We start from the raw sequence: 24086 nt of genomic DNA, 5'->3' as shown, positions 1-24086 counted from the left end.
GAGACTTTAACCAGCTTTTCCCATGGCTACAGATTGCTATTTAAAAAAAATTAATATCTGTTTTGCCTTTTATTGAATTTGGAAATGAGTGAAAAAGAGGGAGGACAGTTAAAGAATTGGAAAGGGCTAAACTTTCAAATAAAGTTTTGAAATCTTTACCTAAAACAGGCGTCTGTGTCAGCATTCTTATCCCCTCCAGCATTTGACTACTTAAACTAACACTGAGAGTAGCATTAAGTGTAATTTGTGGAAAAAGACAATAAGTAACACTAATGGGCTTGATCCATTGTGCTTGATCCAAACCTGTTCGAGGGATAAAAAAGGCAATTGAATAGAAGAAAAAGATAGGAAGAGAGAAAACATAACTTCTGTTTCTGATGCTGGCCCTTGCAGGAGGCAGAGTTTATAGACTTACTTATTCTTTCCTTCACATAGCAAACTTATTTTAAGTCCCCTGTTGTGTATTTCTTATGGCTTCTCTCTTGTTTTCACAGCAAATGTTGCACTTGTCACATTGCAAATAACATTTTAGCTAAGGCAGCCCTACCCTCCCTTCTTGAAAAGTGGACAACAAAAATTAAAAAGTTGAAAGAAAGTAGATGTTAGGAGAAAAAGCAAGAAGTGAATGAGGAGCTATTGGCAGAAACGTGTATCTGACATATCAGGACCTAGCTGAATTTGGAAACACTGAAAATGTTTCTGAATCCTTGGCTGGCTTGCTTTTCTGAGGACTCTGAGACCATGGTAGTGATGGATGAGCAATTCTATGTATTTCTTGTCAACTAGGCATGATCCTAACATAGTCTTTAAATTGCATTAGAATCTCTTACTTGGATTGGTTCCATTTTTGTGTTGCTTTTATGCCCCTTTCTATCAAGGTTTGTTGTTAGAGATTGTTGTACCTTTCTCTCAGACTTGAGCCAATTTCTATACTGGTTTAATTGCTAAATTATATATAATTATATGTAATTATATATAATTATTATATATAATTTCCAGTTATTGCATTATGTCCCCCAATGACTGTTTTTCTTCTGTTTACCAACAGTTGTCACTGGCCCAATTGAACTCCACATTCCTTAGCTCAGACGAAGTGGTCTCCCAAGTTGTTGCTCCAGGTAGTAATTTGTATGAAATTGTTTTCTGTTTCCCTGTTTCGTAACATAGATACATATACATGTGCACACTCAAAAATTGAACTTTTGAATTTCCTGTAGGAGTAGGTTCAAATGTTTCTTATGCAGAATCCTATTATCGTATACTAGGTTAATTTCAACTGTACAATTAGAGTGTCAAACTTTAGCTGTTTTGTTTTCCTTGAGTCTGTCCAAGGAGGGAAAATTCTGTGGAATCTCAAGTTGCTTGATAAAGAGAGAAATAACAGCATGGAGTTTTCACAGATGGGATGAAATCATGGTTTCCAGGGAGACTTCAAATTCATTTGTGGCAGCCAGAACGCTGAGCTGCCGACTGTGGTTGCTTGCATAAGTTGCCCATCCTGTATTGTTTTCGAGTCAGTTGGTATCAGTCCAGCAGCTCAAATGCTGTGGTAAGCGTCCTTTTTCTTTAACCCTCAATAACTAATTGTTGACACCTGGCACAGCATCCTCTTGGAGTGGGAACAAATCCAACAAAGTGCAAAATGCCAGAATAAATTTGATTTAAAGATACAAGCCTTCTATGACTTCACGTGTTGGAGCATGAATACAAACTTTCTCTGCTGTAGACTGGAGGAGTCTGAGGGTTTGCTGTGCTTTACTGAATCATACGAAAAATAGACAGTCAGCCCATTCCACTAACAGGATTCTTTGCTTTCAGAAATGTGTATCTTCTTGCTTGGGTTATCATATGTATCAGCTCCTTATGTTGATCTTCCATGTATAGCATCGAAGTTGGTATACAGCCTTTATACACTTGATACAAAGCCTTCTTTCTGAAATCTGCTGGAAATGTGGTAATTTCTTTAATCCTCTTTGCTCCTTTATATAATCTGCATAATACTTTATGCACCATAGATATATCTCAAAGATGTAGATATGGAATGTAATCTTACCACATAGTACTAATTCCTGTGGGTTTGTTTTGTTTATATTGAATACCTCTAATAGTGGAAATTGTAATCATCTTGCAGAATAGTTTCATTTAAACTAACAATCCTTCTTTTATAGCCTGCCTATCCCTAGAATGTCTTTTGGAGTGAAGATTGAAGTGGCTTGCTTTGCCAGTAGTTTGAGCAATGATCTTTTGTCTGTTAAGTCAACCATTTTTAATGAGAAATTTAAATTGTGGCTATGGCACAAATGAATGAAATATGAAGAATAAACCTGAAGCAGTTGTTCGTGCCTTACTGAGCTTAGGGGGAGAACTCCAAAATAACATTTGAGCACCAGGAACAGATTGTGCTAGTGCATACTTGAGGAACCACAGACGTATATGCAGAGACAAGTGAGATTGATTGGTGAGAATGCAGATAAGATGTGATGCTGCTGTGGCATGAGTGAGCCATTTGGTATGTTAGGAGTTTTCCTATGTGATCCTGTGTGGGGAAATAACTGGAATAAATTTTATGGTGTGGAGCTTGTTTATTTGCATGCCTTTTGTAGCCTTTTGTAGCCTTGGGGGTGCTACTGATCTGGATGCTTGCAGAAGCCCGGCTGATGCAGGTGCACTTTCATTTCGCTGACCTTTCTGAACGGTCTGCTGCTATTTCTCTGAGGTCTCCAATATTAATTCACTTTCAGCAGGCACTTGGACATTCTCCTTCAGCTAACCCAGGTCACTTTGCTGTTGACCCTGCACAGCTCCCATTGCTGCAGCTGTGGACTTGGTATACTGACTCAGCTGCAGTAGGTCTTTGCCTGCATCTCTCCTCACTTCTTTCATGTGTTTCTCCAGCTCTGTCTGGACCTCTCTGTTCTTTAGTCTATCAAGTAGGCTTTTAGACTTTTAGAGGGAGGGGAAACAAAGCTGTGCCTCTTACCCATGCCACTGTTGTAAAAAAAGACAGCAAAAGTGATGGGAATGCTGGGGAGGCCCCAGGCAAAAGCCCCATGTACCGGTTTTGGCTGGGAAAGAGTTAATTCTCTTCATAGTGTTTTGGGTTTGTGCTGAAAACAGTGTTGATAACACAGGGATGTTTTAGTTACTGCTGAGCAGTGCTTGCACAGAGTCAAGGCCCTTTCTGCTTCTCCCACCACCCCACCAGTGAGTAGGCTGGGGGTACACGAGGAGCTGGGAGGTGACAGCTCGGACAGCTGACCCCAACTGACCAAAGGGATATTCCATACCGTATGACATCATGCTCAGCATATAAAGCTAGGGGAAGAAGCAGGAAGGCAGTGACGTTTGGAGTGATGGCATTGGTCTTCCCAAGTAACCGTTAAGTGTGATGGAGCCCTGCTTTTGTGGAGATGGCCGAACACCTGTCTGCTGATGGGAAGTAGTGAATGAATTCCTTGTTTCGCTTTGCTTGTGTGCACAGATTTGCTTTACCTATTAAACGGTCTTTATCTCAACTCACCAGTTTTCTCACTTTTACTCTCCTGATTTTCTCCCACATCCCACCAAGGGGGGAGTGAGCGAGGGGCTGTGTGATGCTTAGTTGGCGGCTGGAGTTAAACCACAACACCCCATCTGCCTTTTCTTTTTAAGGGAGTCCAGGCAATGTTTTCTGCCTGATTTCTGTATTAGGAAAGAAAATGTCTCTAATTGTATACTCTGTGTACTTTGGATAGCTACATACTCTTAAATAAGATAAGTATGGATAGTTATTAGCCAGAACAGAACCATTGTACAACTACTTTTCATTCTTGTTGCACTAGTACTAACTATAATAAAAAATAAGGAAAACTCACAATATGTGTAACTTAAAGACATAGTTCTCTTTCTTGAAAAAACTCATCTAAACTACTCTGTAATCATATATTTAATGCTATAGGATACTCCTGGTATGAATGTAATTATACTGATGATTGTGACAATAGTTCGTTCCAATGTAGAAGCAGAAAGAGATGGTGTGGGGAATACTAATGTACTTGTAACTGTAGGTGATTTTATCTATTTGTATACAATCTTGCATTTATGTACATATATGTATGTGTGAACTGAGCTTAGATTAATGAAGTCTACACAGCCTCACCCTTCTCAGGAAATGCTGTTATCCTTTTAAGTATTTGCAAGTATAATAACCTCATCAGATGTGCCCACCAAGAAAAATAAATGAAGAGGAACAATATGTGGAAAACATGAATGCAGAATGGGACTGAAATCCAAGTGGAAATAAATACAGATTCAAATGTATTACTTGTTAAAAGTAACTGACTTGGAGTAACCTCATAGACTTTTTGATTGCTTAGAACTGGTAGTATAAGGGAGAATTAGGAATAAATAGTTAATTGTAAATTTCCCTAACACTTTTTTTTTTGTAAAACCTATTAATTTTAAAAACAGAGAGAACAACTATAAAAAGAAGGTGACGCAATATTGCATTACTTCTCCACATTATTTAGTGTGTATAAATCAGGATTTTCAGGGTTGCTTTTCTCTTGCTGTACAATTTCTGTAGTATTGCATAAGTCTTGGAAATGCAAAGAATCTCCTGTATGTCCTTTCAGTCATTATTATTGTGATGTTTAAGTATTTGTTCCTTTGTAAGCCAAGCCTAACAATCTCTAGTTGAATTAAGAGATGTTTATGCCGTGATGTAATATGAGAGATGTGTTAATTTATACTTGGCAGGCAAGATAATATATATAACCTTTAGTCTGGTTATTTTCTCGGAATGTTGGAAAAGGTTAAAATCATACGCTTCCTGGCTTCCTTCTTAGGCGGTAACTAGCAACGGGAAGAAGTGAAGGAAGGAACTCCTTTTTTCAGTATAGTTCTTCAGTGTAGTTCTTCAGCAAGAAATCTTCGTGCAGCAGAGAAGCCAGGGTTTTCACAGAAAGGAAATCTCTCTCTCTCCATTCCCCAGTTTGAATAGTGACAAAACTGCACTGAAGAGCAAATATTTTTGATTCTGGAAGATTCCAAATTGCTCTAAAAGGAAAGATTCTTCAGAGAGTATTCCTGGGGAAAGTAAAATGATACAGTAATCTGGGTGCTGGAAAGCTGGGTATGGAAAGACTGCATCAGTAAACTGCCTTTTGAGACACAGAAGGTGCTGCTTTTAGGCATCTGAAATACAAAGTGGAAATAGTGCCTGACCTGCTTAGGCACCTAAATTTCCTACTGAAAACTTAATTTGGATGTGAAATTCTGCTGTGCCTGCATACAGGAGATGCTGTCGTCTGAACATCTGTGCACTCCTGTGTACCAAAGCTGTTCTGGGAGTTGCATGCCTTTGCCACCTCTAACACACTGGCAGCCTTGAATTTATTAAAAAATCGAGTAGAGGCTATTGGTTTCATTAATGGCTGTACTTGATGTCCCCTGTATAGGAAACCTGAGGTCAATTTCTTGCTTAATAGCACTGCTGTAGTTTTACCTTTTGTTTATTCTGAGAAGCTTGCCTGAGTCCTGATGTAAGTTCCAAAGATACTCAAAAATGCCTGGTGTACTCTACAACTGCTCATTTCAGGAGCTCAGAGTGGGCATATTTGCATAAACTGTTTGGGATCCCTCTGTGCAAGACAGATAATTTTACTGCAGGGTACTGTTTCCACTCACTCTAAACATCCCTTTTGGGATGTAAAAAAGCAAGATAAAAAGCATACAGTACAGAACAGAAGAATGGCATGATGAGTCACACTAAAGGTCCACCCAACCCAGTATCTTGTCTCAGTTAATGTCTGATAGGCCCTTGTGGCTTTATTTTAAACAGTTGTGTGGAGCTGAGAGATAGATTGCTCCTGCCACTCTGTGCATCACCAGAATTACAAAGCCTCTGGGTGCAGTGCACTGTTCCATTTAAGGTGGAAAAATGAAGTAACTGTGGATACCTTGAAAAATACAGTAACACATATGCTGTTTCTCCACTAATACTCTCTCAGTCCACAACCCTTTACTTGAGCTGGATGCAACATCTGTGTATTTATTTAGTAACCCTGTATGGATTTCTCTTCTGTATACTAAAAGTGATGTGGTATAACTGAGAGGTGGGAAAGCAGTTTGATAAATGAGTTTTCTTGTGCATTTGGTAAAATCACAAACTAATCACAACAGATAATTCGGGAAAAGACTGGGGCTAAAAGTTTTGTTTAAAATATTATTTTCTGTTTTTTTCATTTTTCACATAGCTTAGCATAGTATCATGGAATCATAGAATATAGTGAGTTGGAAAGGACTCATAAAGATCCTCGAGTCCTGGCTACTATTTGCAGATGCAGAGGAAATAAGGAACAAGCATGAATTCGATGCCCTTCTGCCTGTGCAGTGCTGGGACAGATTTACTATCCCTTAGCATTTCCTTACACAATCTGACCCAGCTCCTACAGCTCCAGCAGCAGAAGTTTGGCAGGAGGACCCTGACTTGTAGCAGCCAGCAAAGCTCTCAGAGGCAGAGAAGAAAGCAGTGAGCACTTCCATAGACCACCACAGAGACAACTTTCTCTGTTTCTCTTAAAAAACCTGGAGATAGAAAGGGCATGATCAGCAGTGACAAATTTTGGCTTTTGGCAATGTCAATGGAGAGGTCCTGGGCTGATACTAATGGTGGCCTCTCCATGGGCACTTGGGCAAGTATTTTCTGTAAGTAATTTCAAGTACACTCCTGTTGCCTATGCTATAATTACTGTGTCGATAAGACACAGAACTTTGGTCTCTGGAGTTGTTGGTTTGGCATCTCATTTGACTGTTAAAAGTGCAGTGCTATATTATTATTTTCTTTCAAATAAGTTGAACGCTGGATAATTCCTGGAATCTTCATTGGCTGGTTGCTTATGTCTTGGCTTTATCCTCTTAATTTTGGTTTCTATTAATAAGTCCATTTTGGACTACTAAGTAGATATTTGGCTTTATACTTATAATGAAGTTCTCAAGTTCAGTATCTCATATTTTTCAGGCTTTGATGTAAATGAAATACAGAAGGACTTTCACAAATAGATGGAAAATGAATCTGTTGAGGGAATACAAGTTGATTCTGCAAATCAAATAAGCCTGTTTTACCAATTATTTCACTGACTCTTTTTAAGAAATATATTAAGTAAGAACATAATTTTAACCAAAAGAAATCTTACTGTAATGTAATCCTTTAATTACTTTAATGACATTCAAGATCAAAGACATACTTTGAAAGCTGTTGTAGCATTTGCTAGTGAAGAACAGAAATTTCTTCACTGTGAAAAGCGAGACATAATATGATGCCTGCCCTGTAATTCCCTGCTGTGCTCCCTGACACTGGTGCCTAATGGCTTGTGAAGGTATTCCCAGTATTATTTCATTTACTGTTGGAGCAAGAGCGAATCTGGCTTTGCCCCTCATGCGATGCTGGGGCTGCATGGTGAGCAGCAGTTCTCTCTGTTTGGGTAGGTGAGGCTGGGGCCAGGAGGAACTTGCAAACGTGTCCTTTTTCTTGTTCTACCTTTTTTCTTTTGGGACTGTTGTTTCACAGAGACAACTTGATGAAAGCTGACCAGTGGGGTCATACGAGGGGTGTGCCATTAGTTTTTGCCTGTTGTTTAAAATATGTACATGAATTAGATTAATGCAAATGAATGAGAGAAGGAGAACACAGAACTGAAAAATTCAGAGGACAGTACATTTCTGCTGGGTGTATGAGTGGAGCACACCACAGCATATCCCTGTGAATTTTCCTTTCCTTACTCTATTTCCCCTCTAACACCCCTCATCTCCAATTTGCAGAGGTTTTGGCATGACTTTTCCCCTCTGCTCTTAAACCAGACTCCCTAGCATGCTCTGTACTCCAGGATGGCCAGTAAATACTACTTTCATGTGTGCTTCTCCCATGGTGAAGTATTAGGGTTTCTGTGGAGCATCTCCTTCCTCGGGGGCACAAGGCTTCTTTGCAGCTCTTCCCTGCTCTCCCCTTCCCACTCTGCCAGCTCTGAGCATCTTCCTCTTCCCTGTAGCTTCCCTCATTCCTGCTGATCTGGGGGGGTTCATTTCTGAAGGTACCAGTGAGTAAATGTTGGTGAAAAGATGAGCAGAGATGGAAGGGGGCCGTGCAGTTGAAGGAAGGCATTAATGGTTTCTGCAGGGGTTGGTGAAAGGAGAGCTGCGCCAGCGAGCAGGATCCCGGCGTCCCCACCTGACCTGAAGTGCCTGTGCTTATGGCACAGAGCACATACAAGTTTTGTGCTGCAGGGAGTGTGGTGTTAAAATAATTTTGTAGATTTAGTGTGCTTTTTTTTTTTTTTTTAAAGGGTGTAGTATTAACGGTAGCAGTCCCTGTACTCTTTTTAGTGAAGACTGATGCAGTGAAGTCACTAAATTGCTTCTTTTTTACATTCATTTTACATAAATTCTATGGATTTTACATAAATAACCATTTAGACAACCACAGAGATGACAGACACCAAAAATTAATGTACTGTTGTGATATTTTCCTCAATTGTCTTTTTCACAACTATTCCTTGTCAATATTTTGGACGTTTTTCTTTTGGGGTTATTGGTGGGAGGAATCTACAGGATTTTATAGTTTATTGGGGCCAGCATTGTGGTTTTTTAATATGTATCAGTTCTCTGTACAGTAGTCTGTCTTTTATTTTTCAGTTACAGGCTTATATTTTTCTGATATTCTCAAAGAATGCTGTTGTCCTTCTTTAGTTACCTGCTATGCAAATTCCCACATAGATTTAATTTCATATGTTCTTCTTTGGTGTCACTCAATTTGGTCTCAATTTATTTTATGCTTCAGTAAACACTTGCCACAGAAAAGGCTGAAAGTGATTTTAAAATGGTGAATCTTACAAACCATCAAGTCTGAAATAATCAGTGTAAGTTGCCCATTTCTGCTATCGTAAGATTTTCTCATGTATTACATGCCTACTACTTATGCATTTAATTTCATAGTTTAAACAGATCCTTTTGAAAATAGCTGGGACAAGAATTGGCCACTTCCATCTGTTTAAATGAAGTTGACATCCCAACATGTGTGTAGCACTATTGGAACAGTGCATCTTGTGTCCTGTCCCATAGACCTTAAAGTGCTTCATTTGGTTTCTCACCCATTCTGACGCGAGGGAATATGAATAACAAAGTATGTTGTTGCCTTGCAATTGTCTATAACCTGAAGGTGATATTTAATAACATTATAATTATGTTTTTGTGTTATTAATTTTGGGGGATTTTATTAGGTAGCAGTAGCGTTTCCTGGAAATTAATTTTTTTACATGCCTTAAGGTTCTTTGTGTAGATTTTTTTTTTTTTTGTCTTAATGGAATGAGTGCTTTATAAGCAGTGGAAAAAGCGAAGAAGCTGACTGAAAAGCCAAAGTAAATTAACTTACTGATTTTGTGGCTCATCTTCTGTTTGGGAAATACAGATCATAAATCTGTGAGAAATTAACCTGACATTGAAATTACTACCTCTCTGCTTGTTACTGTCTTACTTCCACACGTATGTAATCCCTTTTTCCTGTATCATTTTCCTAAAAACATCATGTCAGGTATATACACCTTTAGGGACAAAGGTCTGTGTTTAATTACTGTAGAATTTTGGTGCAGATAACAGCTCACTGGTTACTGGATGCTGCTCAGTATATTGTAGTGATTTAATGGCATTATCTTCAGTTTACTGCCTTGACTAGTCTTAGAAAATAAAATGGTTATTTATTTCAATTTACGTATTTATTCTTCTAAGAGGCAATTGCAATAGACATGCAGAATTTTGTTTTGGCATATTTTTGGAGAACAGTATTTTCCAGCACTACAGAAGTTTGGGTTTGTGAGGTAAGGTTTTGGTAGCAGGGGGCTACACGGGTGGCTTCTGTGAGAAGCTGCCAGGTCCGATAGAGCCAATGACAGCCGGCTCTAAGACGGACCTACCACTGACCAAGGCCAAGCCCGTCAGTGATGGTGGTAGTGCCTCTAGGATAACATATTTAAAAAGGAAAAAAAAACTGCTGAAGAAAGCATCAGTGGAGAGAGGAGTGAGATTATGTGAGAGGAACAACCCTGCAGATGCCAAGGTCAGTGAAGAAGGAGGGGGAGAAGTAATGTTGCTCCTGACAAGATTCCCCTGCAGCCCATGGTGAAGACCATGGTGAAGCAGATTGTCCCCATGGAGGCCTGCGGAGGAGCAAAGACCCCATGCCAGAGCAGGTGGATGCGCCCTAAGGAGGCTGTAACCCCATGGGAAGCCTATGATGGTTCATGAAGAACTGCAGCCTGTGGGAAGGACTCACATTGGAGCAGTTCATGGAGGACTGTCTCCTGTGGGAGGGACCCCATGCCAGAGCAGGGGAAGAGTGTGAGAAGGCCTCCCTATGAGGAGGAAGGAGCGGCAGAGACAATGTGACAGTGACGAACTGACGGCAACTCCCATTCTCTGTCCCCCTCTGCTGCTCTGGGTGAGGAGGGAGAGAATTCGAGAGTGAAGTTGAGCCCAGGAAGAAGGGATGGGTGGCTGGAAGGTGTTCTTTAGATTTAGTTTTATTTCTTATTATCCTACTCTGATTTAATTGATACTAAATTAAATTAATTTCCCCAAGTCAAATCTGTTTTGCCCATGATGGTAACTGTTGAGTGATATCTCCCTGTCCTTATCTCAACCCCTGAGCCTTTTGTTATAGTTTCTCTCTCCTGTCCAGCTGAGGAGCAGCTTTGGTGGGCACCTGGCATCCAGGCAGGGTCAACCCACCACAGGAATACCTATCAGTACATTATTGCTGGTAATGTGGCGGACACCTTGACTACCCTGAAGAATTTGAAATTAAATGTTAGCAATATAAAAAAGACAAATACACGCAGCTTCCACACCCCCTCCCCCCCCAATACATTGACTTTTGATTTTGTTCTATAATAGATATTTTCACTTGTACTTAACCTTTTTTTAGGTGAATATGTAGATAATTTTGGTGTGGGCATAAGAAAAGGTTTTTGTCTAGAAGAAAAAGATGTAAAAAGGGAAGGAGTCTTGGCCTTATTCAAGGAAGGCACTTCAATTCTAGGAAATGGTCTGAAAAAAGCAGCAAGAATGTTGGTGATAAGCTAGCATGTAACAGATAAAGACTAATATGATTGGCAAAGCAAAGCCTGAAGGGAGAAGAGGAATATTTAGTCTGCTAGCCAGATGTCAAATACTTAAATTAGGGAAACTGAAGAATAGTGCAGTGAATTTACCCTGAACTGCTGCTGAAAATTTGTCCTCAATTTAGCGTCTTTCTTTTTTGTTTCATTATTTAGATATTTTCCCATAAATATGGGAAAATTTGAAAGTAGTAACTGGGTTGGCCAATTACTGAGCAGCACTGAGAATGTTGTTCTGAATGCAAACCAAATAACTCTGTGGGGAAAAAAGTTTCCGTTAAAATATGCAAGGATACATATAAGGTATTCTAAAATTCTGTCTTCTGTTATATTGATGACATTTGATGAACCAAATCTACCCTTAAAAGAACAAGTATACCACCTCACATAGTTTAATAGAAATCACAGGATCACAGAATGATTGAGATTGAAAGGGACTTCTGGAGGTCATCCAGTCCAACCTCTACAGCCACTTGTCCAGGACCATGTCCAACTGGCTTTTGAATATCTCCAAGGATGGACACTCCACAACCTCTCTGGGCAACCTGTGCCAATGCTCCATCACCAGTATGTGCACTTAGTCATTCAGACCAGCAGTTAATCCTCCCTTTCTCTGTCAGGGTGTTCATGTTTTGTAGTGGAGGGTAAAATGTAGTTACAAAAATTGCATTTTGCATTGGAGGATGAGAAGACAGAGTACAGAAGAAATTCAGTATACTTGTTTTCTTCTTCAGAGCCTTGAAATGAATGGATCTCTAATATAGCAGTCCAAAAATGTATCTTTTTCTGTTATGATTCTATTTTCTTTTTGCAGTAAACGTAAGTAATAAATATGGCTTACCTGACATATGGATCCCTTCCAACTTGATATATTCTATGATTCCTTGATTCTAAATTTGTTAAATAGTATTTGTGATAGCAACATGAGGCCAAAATTGCCTGTTTGCTTTAGGACCCTTTAGGGGATATAATTCAGAGACCATAATAACAAAGGAGCTATGAATAGAGGAAAAAAATATTGAAGATTAATGTATTTTATGTAACCTCGGATGTTATGGTACACAGTCTGGGGGGCTTAGCTGTGCTGGGAGTGGGCTGAGGCTTGCTGAGACCCCCACTCCTGGTGGCAGTCTCAGTGTTGGGGTTGAGGAGTGGGAATTGTCCCAGACTCCCTGAAGTAGCCAGATGTGTGGATTGAGACTGAAGTAACTTGTTCACATCAGTACTTGATACATAAACACTTGCCATATTTTGGAGCAGTCCAGTCTTTGGATAAGGGCTGCAGAGTGGGATAGCAGTTGAACAAGTGTGACTAGGACTGGGAATATAATCTACTCATATGTATACCTAGCAGGAGAAGTATATAAATGTGCCTTGGTGAAAACTGAGCTTCCACAGAAAGGCTGGTGAGTATTGTTGAGTTTAGAATCTCAATTTTGGGCTTATGTGCCTGACTGACACTTTCTGAGTCTGTAGTCCATTGCAGACTGGCCTTACGTCTCGGCTTGTGGATTCGATTCAAAGTTGTTCCTCATGCACTGGTTTTAAAACACAGAAATTTGGATTTATTTTGTAATATCATGACACTATATTTTGTTTTCATTTCTTCCCCATCCAGTTTAATATCAAGACTTTGAAAATACAATACACATGGCACAGATCGTACCATTTTTTCAGATGCTATTAATTCTGCTACTTCATGATTATGTCTCAGCTGAAGATGGGGAAACAAGGGCAAGTAAGTCTTTGTTTTTTTTTTTTTTAATTTCAGATAAGGGAAACTTCAAAGCATGCCTTGAATTGATAGTATCCATTTTCAGGTCCACATACACACTTCTGTTGATGGTGGTTTTTTTTTCCCAGTATAATTTTCCTGGTAAAAATTTTATAATATATGATAACTAACTTAAATATCTTGTTTCTCCTTTAGGAAAGGAATATATTTATTTCTTTTTGTGGCTTGCAAATGCCCAAGGGGAGAGATGGAATTATAAAGTTCCAATCTTAATTTAAACTTGTGTCTTCAGTATTTATATTTTCATTTCTTCAGAAGTCATGTTTTGAATAGCTTAATGCTATGTGAGAAAGTGAATAAAAAACCTAAAGGTTCTGAGAGAGGAAGCTGAGATAACCCCAGCTCTGGGACACACCTCCTTGCATATTCTTATAGTCTTTTCCATAAATCTGGTTTATGGAAAATAAAAAGTTAAAGCAAAGTAGCTTTTCGAAAGACAAAGTGACTGAATAAAAAGAGTGTGGAAAACTTTGCTCTGGCCTGAATGATGCTTTCAGGGTAGGTCTTTTTCCTTCTGTTTTGCTCTTAATCCAGCAATTTTCAGTATTTTACAACAAACTCCATGAAATTCCTTTCAGTCTCTAGAAAGACATACTTTTTTTTTTTTTTTTAAATGTGTACTCTGAGCTGGACTTGCTTTGAGCAGGAGGCTGGGTCAAATGATGTCCGAAGTCCCTTCCAACTGCAATTGCTCTGTGATTCGTATCCCCAGACCACAGAGTGATACGCTCTGCTCACCCCTTCCTCCTTCTCTCCATGTCTTTTCTCTTCACCATTACCTGCATTGCAAAAGCGTCTCTCCAGCAGACTGTGGTCACTTGCTTTCAATGAAGATGAAATCTTGACCTGACCAGAAGTGTCCATAGGCAGATGTCAGGACAAGGCAAAGCTCTCCTTCCTGTGGTGGAGCTGCAGCCTTTCAGAAAACAGAAAGCACAGTAATACACAGCAACTCTCAAGACTCCACATGCCATAGGATCAAATTAATCTCCTGGTTTTGACCGTATCCTTTCCACCTTGTGTGTCAGTTATCTAAGCTCCTTTCACAGTCGATTAAAGGTAATTCTCTCCTCTAGAGAGTTATTCCCTCAATTTGAGGATGTGCCCATAAGAGGGATAGGATTGTCCCATAGAAAGGCTTTTGTCAGTCCATGGCCTGTAGCTGACAATTTAGTAAAAAATCTCCATTTATAAGTGGCTGCAGCTAGGAGAGCTGAGTCCATGCCTAAGTCGTCATGGAGTTACATTATATTTGTTAAATGCTTACATGCTTCTATATTGTGGAGGTTGAGCTCATTCACTGAGCTTTTTTCTTCTACTAAAAACAGAATATGCTACCAGCAACATTCAATCGAGACTCAGGACTTTGTAATGACTACTTCTGTAAGTGCTATGTAGAAATCTCAGAAGTGAATTAAAATGTATTTGTAAAGGGATTGGATATTGCTGTGAATTCTGGAATATTCAGACTATAATCTTCCCTTGCAGTGTGCTTGGTTTGGTAACAAAAATCAAGTTTTATGTTTATCATCTCTGCAGACAGAGAGATGTGGAAAAAAACAAAATGTATTCCTCTCTGCTGATTGCATGAAATGTAATTGCCAGCTAAGGGGGAACTGAATTCCTGAATTTTTCATAGTCATTTCTAGTGATAATGTAAAAAACAGAAAATAGTGTGGTTTTCAGATACCACGTTGGAACTGTGTTGCTTACAGAAACAATATTGTTTTCTCTGATAAACTTGATTGACTTTTTTTTTTAGTTATTTGTCAAAATAGATTCTAATACAAACAGTAATTGGTGTGAAAGATAATTTCCTGGGGAAGAGGAAAGTGGAAGAGTTCATTAAAATATTTGCTTGGGTTTTTTTTTTTAGGTTGCAGAACCGCTCCAGCAGATTTAGTCTTTATCTTAGATGGCTCTTATAGTGTTGGCCCAGAAAACTTTGAAATAATCAAAAGCTGGCTTGTGAATATTACAAGAAATTTTGACATAGGGCCAAAGTTTATTCAAGTAGGAGTTGTTCAGTACAGTGATTACCCTGTACTTGAAATTCCCCTCGGAACTCATGAATCCACTGAGAACCTCATCAGGGAAATGGAATCCATACACTACTTGGGAGGAAATACAAGAACAGGAAGAGCTATTCAGTTTGCCTTTGACCACCTTTTTGCAAAATCTTCAAGATTTTTAACAAAAATAGCAGTTGTTCTTACCGATGGAAAGTCTCAAGATGAAGTCAAAGACATAGCAGCAGAAGCAAGGAAAAATAAAATCACTTTGTTTGCTATTGGTGTTGGCTCAGAAATTGAGGAGGATGAACTTAAAGCTATTGCCAACAAGCCTTCATCAACTTACGTATTTTATGTTGAAGATTATATTGCAATATCAAGAATTAAAGAAGTTATAAAACAGAAGCTCTGTGAAGGTAAGTAAGTGATCATAAAATATTTCAGAAGGTGTGTAGAATGTAGTTCTGTACCCGTATTTCTTTGTTTCACAAGCAGAATGTATGATTAATGTAACCTAAGGCACCTGGTAATCTTTACTATGGTCTTCTTTTATTTTGATCTTGCTTGCAGAAATCCTTTCCAAACTGTTATTTTCTCTGTTAAACAAACAGATATATTTGGGAACTAAATGGTGTGTTAACACACTATGTGTTTAATTTTGGTGTATAGGATTTTGCCCTAAGCCCCAAATTTTTTGCACTGATAAAATTTGGAAACCCTAAAATAGGCGAGGAATTCTCATAGTGCTGAGAATATAGGACTTACCTTATCTTTTTTCTAAGTGCGGCTGACATTCATCTACACTCTAGCATTTCTAGCATTTCTAGCTTTTTTTTCTTGACAGTTGAGAGGATAGCCTATCATTACAAACAGCAGTTCTTCCGCTTGTATGTGTTGAAAAACCCCGAAGAAAGACGCTTGGCAAAAGTGCCTGGAATTGTAACAAGCTGTTTTGATCTTTTTTAGAAGGATTTTATAGAAGAATTAGCCAAGACCAACATTGTAAAATGACTTTTTAGCTTTAGAATGCTAGCAGCAGTATTGCATTGAGTTTTCTGATAACTTTGTAAAACAATGGCTTTCCCATTGTTATGTAAGAAAGACAGCAAATTGCTTCTAAAATACATCACTCAGAAGGACTCTATTGTACAGCAAATATTTATCAGTGCTATTTTGTACATTTTTTTATTACCAAGAGCTGATGCAAGTCATATTTCAATTGTACCATATTTCTGCACTTTGTAAGAATGAAAAAGTTTTAATTTGCTCGCACTTCGAGTATGGACTTCATTGAAAAAATATGGTGATACTTAGTATGAGATTAGTAGTGTTTATTTCTTGAGACACTTATGAAAATAATAATTCCTTGTGGCTGATGTAGTAAGATGGTCAGTCCAAAAATTAAATCTGCTAAGTGCAGCTAAATTCTTCAATAAAACTTCATGCAGGGAGAAATTTCCCAAAATAAACACAATATTTTCTTTAAATAAAATTTAGAAAAGGTGACATTATATTTAATCAAGGTAGATTTTCTGCTTTCAGAACTAAGTTAACTAGTATCCTTTAAAATTTGGCTGCAATATTTGATGTGACTCTTAGAGCAGTAATCTGTGAATGTTGACTACGTATACAAAAGTGTACTTACTGTTTTACTTTAAGTGACCTTTTGCTTCCACTCTCTTATGTTGCACTTGTCCCTCGCATTAGCATTGAGATTCCTCTCTCAAAGAGTGATCAGAGCCAACTGGCAGCTTCAGTTCTAACCGCAATGTCTTTAGCAGGTGAACTCGAAGACTAGTAAACTGGAAATTTTAATCTGAGTGGTGGATTATTTTATTCACGTTGTTAAGGTTCACTTTGACTCTAGGAGAGGAAGTTCCATGAGGGCAAAGCAGCAATGATTTGGCTGTGATCAACCACATGAAACTGCCTGAAAATTTTGCAATTCTCTCTTGATCTTCTTTGTTTTAATGTCTAAAAAAATGCTAGCCTTTACTCTTTGGTGTTTTTAACTTCGTTATTATGTGAACATAGATAAAAGAGTATTTAAAGGCAGTATTTCCTTTCTGGAAAAAGGAGGCTGAGGTTTGGTGGTTTGTGTAGCAAGTAGTGCTATTAAGAACAGCTTTGTGAATGGAGGGCTCTTGTGTGCCTTTTAGGAACTCTAGTGTTCGTTTTAGAGTACAGCAGGGTGAAAATACCTACTGAACCTGTCGTCCAGAAAGGAAAAGGTGGCTAAAAAAATCCTCAAATATTTAAATTTCTTATTCTGGAAGCTGAATGCTTGCACAGTATTAATATTCGCTAGCGAAAATATAGAAAAGGTCGTGTGCCAGGAATGCATTTAAAAACAATACTCAATGCAGACCTCAGAACCATGCCTGGAGGATGCTGAGAAAAGTTATTTTGTGTTAGATCATGAGATTTAACATCAAAAAGTTATTCCATACTTCAGGATAGGAAAAACAAAGCTTCATAAAACTATGTAAAAGGGAACAAGATTTCAGTGTAGGCTAGAGAGTTTCTGGGACTGGTATTATTGTGGAAACACAACCCCATTTCCCTTGGAAGACTGTTCTTAATTTTGCCAGTGTCTTCTGCATGCTGTGTAATGACTCAGTTAATTATCAAAATAGTCCTGCCAGAAGATGATCCGGAACACCCAAATCTGTCTTACTAGGAATGTTTTTAGGTAGCTCTTCAATGTGCCATTGAAAAATAAAGACATAAAGAATAGTTTCTAAATATATAATTTTATACATGCTAATTTGTATTGTATTAATTTGGGGTAGTTACTGTGGCAGGTTATCCGGAATAATGGCCCTCTCACATAAAGTAATCCTATTTCTGCATTTATTTTTTTTTATTTTACACCACATTTTTAATACTGTAATTGATAAGAGATTCTTGCATTCATTTTCTTATCAGTGTATGTGACTATCTGTAATCTGTAATAATGGCAGTATGGCCATTATTCAGCTTTGAAACAACTGAGTTTAGAATATGCTTCCATAATAACACTGCACAGTGAAGAAACCCCCCAAAAATAAAGTGTTATTATTCTTACTTAATATCACAGTTTAATCCTGTATTTATGTTTTGAGAAGAGTAAGAATGAAAGTTGTGTTGGACTTCATATTTTATTTTTTTTAAAGTATTCAGAAGTTAGATGTTTTCATTTCTGCAATGTAGGCAGGGAATTCTTGCATTTTTTTTCTTATAGAACCAGACAGATAACTTTTAATATATTTTTAATTTGGGAGTCAGTTGACTTTTAGCTGTAGAGAGGAAAAGAAAATCAAGGGGAATATATGTGGCTTCTTGCTGCTGCCCCAAGTACCTGTGGCACGTACCCTTAGGATGGATTGTCCTTTCCCACCGTAGATAGTTTATGCAGACATTTAGCTGAGTTTTCTTAGAGTTCATATATCCTGCCCCCGCTACCAGAACAGAGTAGCTCCTGACTGCCCTTGGGTTGGCTAGAAGGAAAAGCCATCGAGTGTTGCTCGTATTATAAAGAGAAGCCAGTCCAGACCTTTGAGCTGGTAATTCCCTGGCACTGAATTTTCCAGCTCGCTGCTGGTCCAGATGGAGATGAGAGGAGTCTCCACCCGTTCTTTGGAATATATTCCTAACCTCATGCCTTTCTATGAACTGATGCTTTTCTGGAGAAACAATGGAAAACGAGTAATGAAAATGAATTTATTGTAAACAGTTTAGTATAATTTTAATAAAACAAAAAGTTGTTTGCTTTATTTTCATTGATTTATTACTCTAATACAATGTTGGCTTTTGCATTACATTTCACTCTGGTATCTCACTTTTTTTTTTTTTGGCAACAACTTAGGTCCATTGCCTAGTGTTTTTTTGTATGAAGAGAAATAAGCAGAGATAACATTCAGTTAACTTTAGTTTCCACAGAAAATGTGCCACACAATATTTGACCATTGAGACTAGCTTCAAGCAGGTTTCAGTGTAGCAGACAAAATATATTAAAGTCCATTTCAGGCAAAAGAAGATTAAAAAATAGTTGTACATTATTCTACCTTTGTATATTTTCAGCCTGATTCTATAATTGGTAGGGATGCTGGATTAATCCAAATTGTTAATGCATTGTGGACATTAACATCTATAATTTTGTAGCATTTTGAGACTATGCATTTGTAGAAATTAAATATAGTACCTTTTTTTAGTCAAATACTGTAATGTCTTAACTACAATTAGTCAGATTTCAATATTGCAATAAAATATGACATCTCAGTATTCTCGCTTCATGTATCTGAGGATTCTGCATGTCCCTCTCTGATGTTCTACTTAACTGGCAATTCTCAATTTTCTTTTACTTAGTAAAAAGCAGCTACAAAATCTAGGTATGTGGGAGGTTACTTTTTGAAGGTTTTAAATCATGTTTTTAACTATACTTGCATTTATTGCTTTGCAGAATCTGTTTGTCCAACAAGAATTCCAGTGGCAGCTCGAGATGAAAAAGGATTTGACATTCTTGTAGGATTAGGTGTGAAGAAAAAGGTTAAAAAGAAAATTCAGATACCAACTACTAATGCAAAAGCTTATGAAGTAACCTCACGTATTGACCTATCAGAATTGACAAGGTATTTAAATCTATAAATACACTCTTAAATTTAGTAGGATTTTTTTTGTCTGTTTAAAGTGAGAGAAACTTGTTTTAAGATTTATACAAATGTTCAAGTATTCTCTTTTTTTACCCCTTTCCCCTTCTTTAGGAATGTGTTTCCAGAAGGTCTGCCTCCATCCTATGTGTTTGTTTCCACTCAAAGATTTAAAGTAAAGAAGACGTGGGATTTGTGGAGAATTCTAAGTCTGGATAAGAGACCACAAATAGCAGTCACTATCAATGGAGAAGAGAAAACATTATCATTCACTACGACAAGTTTAATAAATGGCACACAAGTTATTACTTTTGCTGCACCTCATGTAAAGGTAAGGAGTAGGTCACTATCATGCTGGAATTCTCATTTAAGTACACATTATTCCTTTGCTCTTTGTGTTTTTTAAAAATATATGATCTTATTTTTGGCTGCTTAGGCATTTAAAAATACATGGCGGGGACTTACGTTTCCAGAGTGTTCACAGTGGTCATCACTGTAAGTGCATTGCAGGTGGTTTCTACTCAGTAGTCTCCAGCAGGTCACTGTGAAGATCATAGAGGCTTTTTTTTTTATCACAACTCTTCACTTAACGTGTACTGGAAAGTGTTTTCTGTCTTTGATATGGAGACTAGAAAATGTTAATGAAAATAGTCCATTTTAGAGAGAGTTTCTGTTAAGTGTCTAAATTCCTTGAAAATACGTAATGACAGAAGTTACTTTGATCTCCAGAAGAGCAAATAGCAGCTTACAAACTCAGAGTTCAATCTGGATTTATTTAGTTCTCTGTTGAATAAAAATTCCTTTCAGCTAATTCTTTTTCTCACTGAAGGAGCTAATTATTTTTCTCCCCTCTTTGTGCAAACCAATTTTATTGTCTCCTAGTATAATCTGAAGGTTCCCTTTCAATATTTTTTCAGTATTTTCCAGTGAAGCATTCACCTCTGTAAGAAAGACTATCTCAGTTGCAGGTGAGGCAGAGTGAAGGAGAGTGTATGTCTCCACTCTTGTATTTGTAGCAGGAATACACAGCCTGCAGATTCCTTTTCCTACCTCAGGGAGTATTGTATAGGTTAACAAAGAGGGATGCTTCAGCAGAGAGAGAGTGGGAAAGAATTACTGCTGGAGCACTTCATGACCAAGTGGGTTCAAATTTTCTGGGAAGTGGTGGCTTGCATTTGAGTCCTTAGTCCAAATCAGGTTGAAGGAATATGAAATATAAATCTTCAGAGAAGGACGGACTCCTGTCCAAGAGAAGGTCTTAACTATTAAGCTTTTGTTAGGGAGAGGTATTTTATTCTTCTGTTATTGGATGGAGAATGTTACTTTTTCTTTCCAAATTTCCTCTACTTTTTTATAATTATTTGTAAGTGAAACTTTTTTTTTTAAAAGAAGCAGTGGTAAACTTTATTTACTGGAAATTGTTAAAAAATTCAGTTTCAAGTCAATCCAGAAATTTTTATTTAATTGTTTTTGGCAACTACAGTGAAAAACTTCACCATGAAAAGCAGACTTTTTTTTTCTAGTTTCTCCATGCTATTATGGAGAACAATAATTTTATACCTTTTTTAGAGCTGTATGTCTCTAAACACCGTGTAAATGTCACTATACTTTTAAATAATCTTTTTATTTAGTAAACCTTTATGATAATTCATCAGTTCTACACAGGAAAATGGAAATACTGTGTATTCTGATCTGTTGGTTATTTTGCCTAGATAGTTTACCATTTTTTGTGTGACAAAACCTGGAACATTCATCATCTTCACCATTAACAGTCATTTAAGTGTTGAAATGAGTTTTATTGTTATTTAAATTGAAGACATTTTGTTTTAAACAATTCTGTTTTCTTTACTTTTCTTAGACATTGTTTGATGAAGGCTGGCATCAAATTCGTCTCTTAGTAACAGAAGACTTTGTAACTTTGTATATAGATGACCAAGAAATTGAAAGGAAGCCATTACATCCTGTTTTAGGTATTTACATCAGTGGCCTAACGCAAATAGGAAAGTATTCTGGAAAGGAGGAAACTGTACAGGTAAGCATATGCTAAAACCACAATAAGTCATTCTACTGTAGGTTACCATTGCATTGATGTCGCCACGCGACAACGAACCAATCCCCCTATCGGGATCCCATCCCGGGGAGAGAGACACAGACACGGATGCTGTGGAGTCAGCTCTCAATTTACTGCTGCGTCACATCGCAATATATACCTGTACGCCTGCTACGCAAGCCCGTACACCTGCTATGCATGCGAACGCACCTGCCCCCTACACCCATGTACCTATCCGTGCCTAGCACGAGGCATTGCGTCAGCAAGCGCGCAAATCATTGCGGTCCGTTATTCCTGTGTACGTGCAGCCCTGCTCGTAGCCTTGTTGCTGCCTTGCAGGGCCCCACACATTGACAGCTTCTGTTTTTTTTGAACTTAGTCTTCTAAATTACACTAGGCTGGAATCTAATATACAAAATTTTAATAGTTAAGAGGGATTATAAATTATCAGGAAGATTCAGCACAACTGTGTGGTGGGTGTTTAACTGGTCTCACTGACTTCAAGGGCATTCGTTTTTGCTGAAACACAAATTTAATGCAATGTAGTCACCTGAATTTGGAAAACAGTGTTTGAAAGCAGGGGATTTCATCTTTGCTTGACACTTGGTGTATAATTTGCTTTCATCAGTACAGGTTATGTTGGCACAGTAGGGAGAGAACAAAATTTTGAAAGCTATGCTTTTTTGTGCTCTTGTGATCCTTACTGCTCCAATTAAAATATATTAATGTGTTTTCACATCTCTTCAAATGTCTTTACTCAGTTACTCCTGAATTTTGTGTATTTGTAGCCAGGCTTCAGTTCTATTATTATCATATTCTAAAATTGTACATGGAAACTTGGATGACGCACTGTGTGCGTGACTCAGCATTTCTGGTGGTAACATTGTCTTTATACTAAAGTACCCCTTTGTGAAAACTACTGAATGTTTGCCACAGATTTCTGATAAGACTTCAGGCACTTATTGCAAGGAAAGTAGAGATTTCAGAATTGTAATCAATTGTCTTATGTGTTTTCTCAGTTGGTTCAGGATTATTCTGTTTTTACAGTTTTGCACATTCTAGGATTATAGGGTTGGTTCGTAGTGTCTTGTTTTTTCTCTTAACACTGCAGAAATGGGACTTTTATAGGTTCCCAGGAATACAGTTTCTGAATTAAATAATGTTAGTAGCAAGGCGTTATCTAAAATAAAAATGAAAACATTTTAGGAATGTTGACTTGTATAAGATCCTCTTCTGATAGTGGACTAGAAGAAAAGTAGAAAATCTGCCTCAGGTTGCAATTTTATATTTCCAGATGATTTCTATAATCTAAAAAAGGTATTTCCTTTCTCCACTTTCTCAGACTGTGACGCATTCTGCAAAGCATTAACAGTCAAACTTTGACAGGGTATTTCTATTAAACCATGATTATAAATAAATATTTTAATGAAGCTGCATACCACCTTTCAGTGGAAAGAGATTTTTAAATCCTTTAATAAAAAAAATCAGTTGGAGTTAGATACAAAGTATAATACAAGTATCTTCTTCGAAGATTCTTTGGTGAATTTTCATTCTCTATCTGTGCTCTAATTCAGGTGTTTTCTAGTGATATTTTGCAAGTGTTCTCGATTTAATTAGGGTCTTACTGGCTGAAGTGCTTTCCAGTGTAGTGATGCTAAACTTGTGTTCATACTTAAGCATTGTGAATTGTAGACATTTTGAATTTGAAAACACAGATTACTAGGCATGATATTAACAGACTCAATTTTCTGTGCTTTCTTACCCTGCTAGTCTCTCTTAAAGGCCTGTGATTTCAGATAAGTGTAACAGGGCTTTCTTCTCTTTGCAGTCATGGTACCATAGTTTAGAGAAGCTGACTTCATAATTTCTTTTTTTTCTAGAGTAGAGTGACAGAGCAGAATGGCACAAAATTCTGCTTACCTGGTGCCAGTGTTTTTATTGGTTGCTTTTCAACGTTTTACATTATACAGCTAAACTCTAAAACAAATTCTTTCAAGCATCAGGGGTGCATTCTAATGCCTCACCAAAATGTACTAATCTTATATCTAGTAGAGACAGATCATTGTAGAAACATCTTCCCAGGACTGTTAAGACAAAAAGGAAAAGGTTGGTTTTGCTTGTGCTGTTGTAAGTTGTTTCTCAATTATATTGGCAGCCAGTGTAATTTCTGCTGTGCGTGTTTGGATTTATGGCCAAGGATCAGGGGCAGTGATTTCTACTATTTTAGAAAACAGAATCTTGGATTGATTCCTCTTCTTTAAATAATTCTGTTTCAGAATGATAATTGGTTGCACATATTAATCATTGTGAGTAGCCTGACTAAAAATGTTTACATCTTTCATTGATTTTTAACTGTAGTAGACACACAGAGTTTCCCGTTTCTCTTGCTTTTTAATATTTTGTTCATTTTTTTTAAACTTGTGGATGATATAATTTAAGAAGGGTATAGTTTCA

General features: G+C 37.6%; 1 protein-coding gene across 1 annotated transcript in view; it reads left to right on the top strand.

Moving 5' to 3' along the window:
- Positions 1–1087: 1087 nt before the first annotated feature.
- Positions 1088–24086, top strand: part of COL21A1 (collagen type XXI alpha 1 chain) — a 94608-nt gene continuing 71609 nt past the window's right edge. The window contains exons 1-6 of the mRNA XM_086744329.1: positions 1088–1118; positions 12766–12885; positions 14819–15370; positions 19396–19564; positions 19697–19913; positions 21441–21614. Of these exons, the coding sequence (XP_086600455.1) occupies positions 12798–12885; positions 14819–15370; positions 19396–19564; positions 19697–19913; positions 21441–21614 (1200 nt within the window). The 5' untranslated portion in view covers positions 1088–1118; positions 12766–12797. The remainder of the gene's footprint in view (positions 1119–12765; positions 12886–14818; positions 15371–19395; positions 19565–19696; positions 19914–21440; positions 21615–24086) is intronic.

This window comes from Chlamydotis macqueenii, chromosome 3 (assembly GCF_036417535.1).
Source record: "Chlamydotis macqueenii isolate bChlMac1 chromosome 3, bChlMac1.mat, whole genome shotgun sequence".
In the NCBI taxonomy this organism is placed as follows: domain Eukaryota; kingdom Metazoa; phylum Chordata; class Aves; order Otidiformes; family Otididae; genus Chlamydotis; species Chlamydotis macqueenii.
This window is presented reverse-complemented; position numbering and strand designations above follow the sequence as displayed.